General features: G+C 37.1%; 1 protein-coding gene across 1 annotated transcript in view; it reads left to right on the forward strand.

Moving 5' to 3' along the window:
- The window catches only part of LOC106109651, a 104,630-nt gene that overhangs the window by 42,074 nt on the left and 57,517 nt on the right, over positions 1-5,039 (forward strand). The window contains exons 4-7 of the mRNA XM_013291236.1: positions 1-355; positions 2,976-3,442; positions 3,987-4,271; positions 4,980-5,035. The exon at positions 1-355 is cut by the window's left edge and continues 1,980 nt beyond it. Of these exons, the coding sequence (XP_013146690.1) occupies positions 1-355; positions 2,976-3,442; positions 3,987-4,271; positions 4,980-5,035 (1,163 nt within the window). The remainder of the gene's footprint in view (positions 356-2,975; positions 3,443-3,986; positions 4,272-4,979; positions 5,036-5,039) is intronic.

The following is a 5,039-nucleotide window of genomic DNA, read 5'->3' on the forward strand; positions in this document are numbered from 1 at the left end:
CTAGTGCTGTCATTCGCCGAAGGAACTTAAGACCTAAAGTAAATCCCCGCTCGATGAGTCTGTTATGTGATGTCAACGATGAACTGCTATCCATTTTAAATAACCGCAGAATAAAAGTAGACGAAAATTGTCAAGAAAATCAAAATCAACCTTGGGATGATACAAACACAAATGAAAATACATTGAACAAAACTTTCCCATCAATCGCATCTCGAATAAAGACAATGGAGCAAGCTTTAACTAAGGAAATGTTTATGAAAGATCAACCCTCGACTTCGAAACAGAAATCACGTGACAAGGAGCGCTTCAAAACTCAGCCCGTTACTATTGACGAGATGAGATCGATCACTTCAAGGTAAGATTCAAGGCTTTTTTGGTGGATATTACCTATTGGTACTAGGTAATAAATTTAGAAAAAAACTATTTCTCTAGCTCAACTATTGTGTACTCGTTTTATCTTGTAGTAAAATACATAGCTAGATGTTGCATCGCAGGTCATAAGTTCGATTCCCAATTTTAACGAAACTAATAATTATTTTAGAATACATAAATGTTGGTTCTTAGAAAATGTATAATGTTGATAAATTTTACGGACTTTTTCGACAGTTAATATTTAGATTTGTCATTGAATTCTATTTACATGTACATACATACGGCGGGACCTTACATTTTTGCATTGTCTATTTCATTTCACAAATATATTCAAAAATGTTATTAGAGCATTTCTAGGTATATCTGTGTGTTTTGGATTTCTATCTTCCTCTTTACTAGTACAGCGATTCGTCATTAAATAGTATTGTGATAGTGTTCAATGTTATGGATATTCTCACGTACAACTGATTATGTTTTATAGTGCACGCAGCAAGAGACTGCCGTTTGTGTCTTGGCAGTTCGCCACTGTTTTGATGGCCCAAACAGTATTGTGCCGATATCAAATACTCACATTGCTCTATATTTTTCAAACCATGTCTTTGTTTACTCTTTGTGTTTAGTGTTATATCATAAATCATACATTCTTGTGTCCTCTATTTATAGTTTAAACTTTTGATAAATATCACATAATTGACGCTCGTTTGTCTGTTTTCTTCCACCTTAAAATGTCACTGTACTATTAGTCAGTGGTGCTAAGAAAAGAATAATATGTGTTCATTTTAGTGCCAAGCCATGGACTAGACAAGATAAGACGTGTTCTACGTTGATTTTCTTTGTATAAGTCCTTAAATATTTTACTAAACGCATGCTTTCGTAGTAATTACATTTGGCAATTAAATAGTACTTTTGTTATAAAATTGAATTTTGTTTTAAAAAGTAATATTTCTCTGTATTTTAATACGGTTATAAGATAGAGCGTTGTATAGTATTGTTTTTAATTATCGTATCGTAAAATCAGTGTACGGTTCGCGCTAATTTCGTGTTTTCATGTCTGACATCATCTTCTCTGGTTCAGTTTGCTGTTTGAATCATTTTCACTTCACTGATAGCGTAAGAAATAAATTTGGTTTGTGGTGTTGTAATCGTGTGCAGTCTGTTGCCGCTCGTTTTGTGCAGTTTTAAAAAAGAAACAAGAAAAACTCGATATGGATAATTTCGATTTGAAGTTTCCTTTTACTGAATTGTGAGTAACAGTTTTGTTGTTAATTTTTTGTGTATATCGAACTGCGGTGAATGCCTGTAATTGATTTATTGGTTCGTTTGAATGTCCTGTTGAAATTATTGTCGTTTAAACTTTGTGATGAATTTGTTAGTATTTTAAATTTATGTAGTAACAGAAAAACAAACATTTAATAAATAGAAACGACAAGGGCACATAAATAAACAAAAGCTTTATTGTAATGTTTGCATCAATAATTTGTTTTCCGTGTATCCGTTATTTAATGTAAAATAGGACTGATAAATTTACCCATTACACCATAAATTCACAAAAGATATGCAATGACTCTTCCAAATTTTCTGAGTTTTCGATGTCTTTTACTGAACTATAATTATTGACACCCCATTTTAAGTCACTTGTAATTGAAAAATGAAAAAGCGAGTTTTAAGTTTTCGAAAAATCTTTTAGAGTTTTTTTTTTCTTTGTTTCTCATTTCACAAAAGTTCAGTCATTACGTATGGTCGTACTAAATCAGTGTAGTGGTGGCATGTTAACATCAATCCGAGTTGCGGCCACTTGTTGTCTGCTCGGTATCTTGATGACGGAAATAAGCGCTCCAGTTACTGGGTCAACCACTATTTCTGGATCTCTTGTACTTTACAACACGCACAACTATTGCACCTACATCATATGAAATGGTACCACCAGTACTGGTTTCGTTTACAAGTATTTGTAAAACTCTACACATTTTCTTTGAAACAATCGTTATGAAGTCCTCTGTTTGCATGAAGTTTTGTATCTTTTAAGTCATTTGTGGATAGATTGATCCCTTTAGGCTTTTCCCTCCACTTAATAATATCGATGTATTCTTTCAAGTTGTATCTTGTAGAAGAATCGGATAACGTACATTTTTAAGCACCGGGAATCGAACACGTGACCGTTAAAATTGTTAGTGAAATGTTTATCCACTGAGACATCGCCGCTTGCCAAATGTACATACATACAAGAGAAATCTAAAAATATATTCCTTGTTTAACATGATTTGTAATTTATACAAATGTTTAGTAGCTACATTAGAAAATGTTTTCTTATCAATCTCCGATAATCGTGAAGATAATCAAATCATAGATCACCAATGCTGATAAATGTCACATATTATGTTTTCTAAGCAAATTTATGTATTCAAAATTAGTAGTAGACATTTATATTTAGATGATTTCCCTCATCTTGTCAATCTTTCCTAAATCGATAAATCGGTTACGCTGGAGCAGATCACTCGTGCCATAATTCATTGCAATATACGAAGGTGATTTGAAACTGCGGCCGTCTCTTTCTCGCGAACGCCTGTGTTCCACATTAACGCGTTTCTTTTCTCATTTCGCAGCTTGGAGCCGAGCCAAGCGAGTTTCCAAGCGTACAGCCCAGCGGCCTGTAGTTTTCCGAGTCGACCCGTCGAGTCCGGTGCTGCTTTCTCGCCCGAGGTCACCTGCGCGGGGGAACCCGAGAGAGATCCCTTCGCGGACCTAGACTCGCCCCCATTCGGCGCGGCATCCTTTAAAATCAAAATACCGTCAGATATCGAGTCACCGCTGGGCGTGAGCGAGGAGGATCGTTACGGCGAAGCAACGTTCCTCGACCACGAAAACGTAGTTGAAGATCGTGAAGCGCATCATCGGTCCCTCGAGGAGATAGAGCAGGAAGTGAACAAGGTCCGCGTAGCGCTAGACGAGGACAGCCGCGCGCTAGAGGAGGACGAGCGACAACAGGAGGCAGACAACTGGAGCCTAAATGTGTCCTGCGACAGCGGCGTGTACAACCGAGCGTCGTCCAGGGACTCCGGCCCACACTCTGGTTAGTTCGTGATAAATGTTGCTCCTCGCACCCGCACTAATGTAACTTGCTCGTTCCGAGTGCTATATTAAATTTATTTTTATCGACTCGGGTGTGCGGCGAATGGCTTTGTGCTGCGCAAACAACTTTTGACTTATTTAGCGAGGTTTAAGCTAATAGTTGCGACGTCATGAGGTAAACATGTGTAAGGAATCGGACCGGGCCGGCGTGCATACGCTTGCCGTTTGTTTATGTTGCGTTTGTTAAAATTAGAATTTGTGAACGCCGCTACGATCATATTAGGACGGTTTTGAAAATAAACCACGTTCAACCTTGCCGATGTCTCTGTCCTTTTAATTTAGGTCAATGTAACGTATACACTGTCAGCTGTTGGTTGCAATAAGCGTTTTTTGTTATCTATCATATTGTACGAATTACACTTGCGTCCAGTTTTGACGCTGTTAATTGTTGTGGGCGGTGTAAAAACAATATTCACGCTAAGTGTTTTAGGTCGTATATTTTTGGTTTATACATAGTAATGAGTAATGTATATGTCGAATTCCAGGAGAGGAGTTGGGTTTGATCGAAAGTCAAGAAATAAGAGAGAATCACACTACGAATAGTAGCAGTAACGATTGGTCTTCGGCGTCCATCGAGCGGGAACTTATCACGATGGACAGGGAGAGGAAGTCTACTGAGAGTGAAGTGCTGAGAAGTCCAGAGGGAAGAGGGAGTGACGAAGACAACGCAGACAATGATGACCACAGCGGATTCGCTCTCGGCTTGGCCAAAAGCAACAGTGTAGTCGCTCGCGCAAGCATGTGGCAACAGTTGCAACAACAAGCTAAAGGTATTTAAAAACACTTTTTTCTATGCAAACTTAAAGATATCAATTTACTTTTGAATTAATTACTATCTCCAATTTATAGTTTAAAATGTTGGTTAACAAAGTTTGTGCAAAAACTTAATGTCGTAACACTTTGAATGCGTAATAAATATCTTAAAGTGACACCTGACGACTGGCTAGGATAAATTGCTTTCAGAGAGTGTTGATGTGCTCGTGACATTAATTTATGATAGATAGCCACTCCGATCCGCATACAATGTCTGCCGAAAATAAGTCTGCGTATAGAACTCCGTGATAAAGTACATAATGTTATGTTCGACAATTATTGTAGACTAACGGTTTAGGCAGCGTAAGCCGAGAAAAGTTAAAGTTTAGTGAATTTTTACCGCCGGCGTCCAGAAACTTGCTGTTTATTAATAGTTCCTAAACATTAGTAATAATAAAATATAGCCTATCTTACTCACAGATAAATTACCTTTCTGATGGTGAAAGAATTTCTCAAATCGGTCCTGTGGTTTTTGAGTTATTACAATACATACAAAAATACAAAGTTTTCCTCTTTATAATATTAGTATAGATATGTACCCCAAAAGAAATTTTCATATTTAATGATCGGTAAAAATTGTGATTCTCATTTATATTGTTACTTTAATGTTATCAAAATCTATAGCAATGAGCTTTTTTCATTTAGTTTTATTTACTACTTTCCAGGCACTCCTAAACCGCTCATTCGTCACAGCCGCTCGAAGTTGAAGGACAGTCCTTCAGTAG

Source organism: Papilio polytes, unplaced genomic scaffold (assembly GCF_000836215.1).
Source record: "Papilio polytes unplaced genomic scaffold, Ppol_1.0 DF821067.1, whole genome shotgun sequence".
NCBI lineage: Eukaryota > Metazoa > Arthropoda > Insecta > Lepidoptera > Papilionidae > Papilio > Papilio polytes.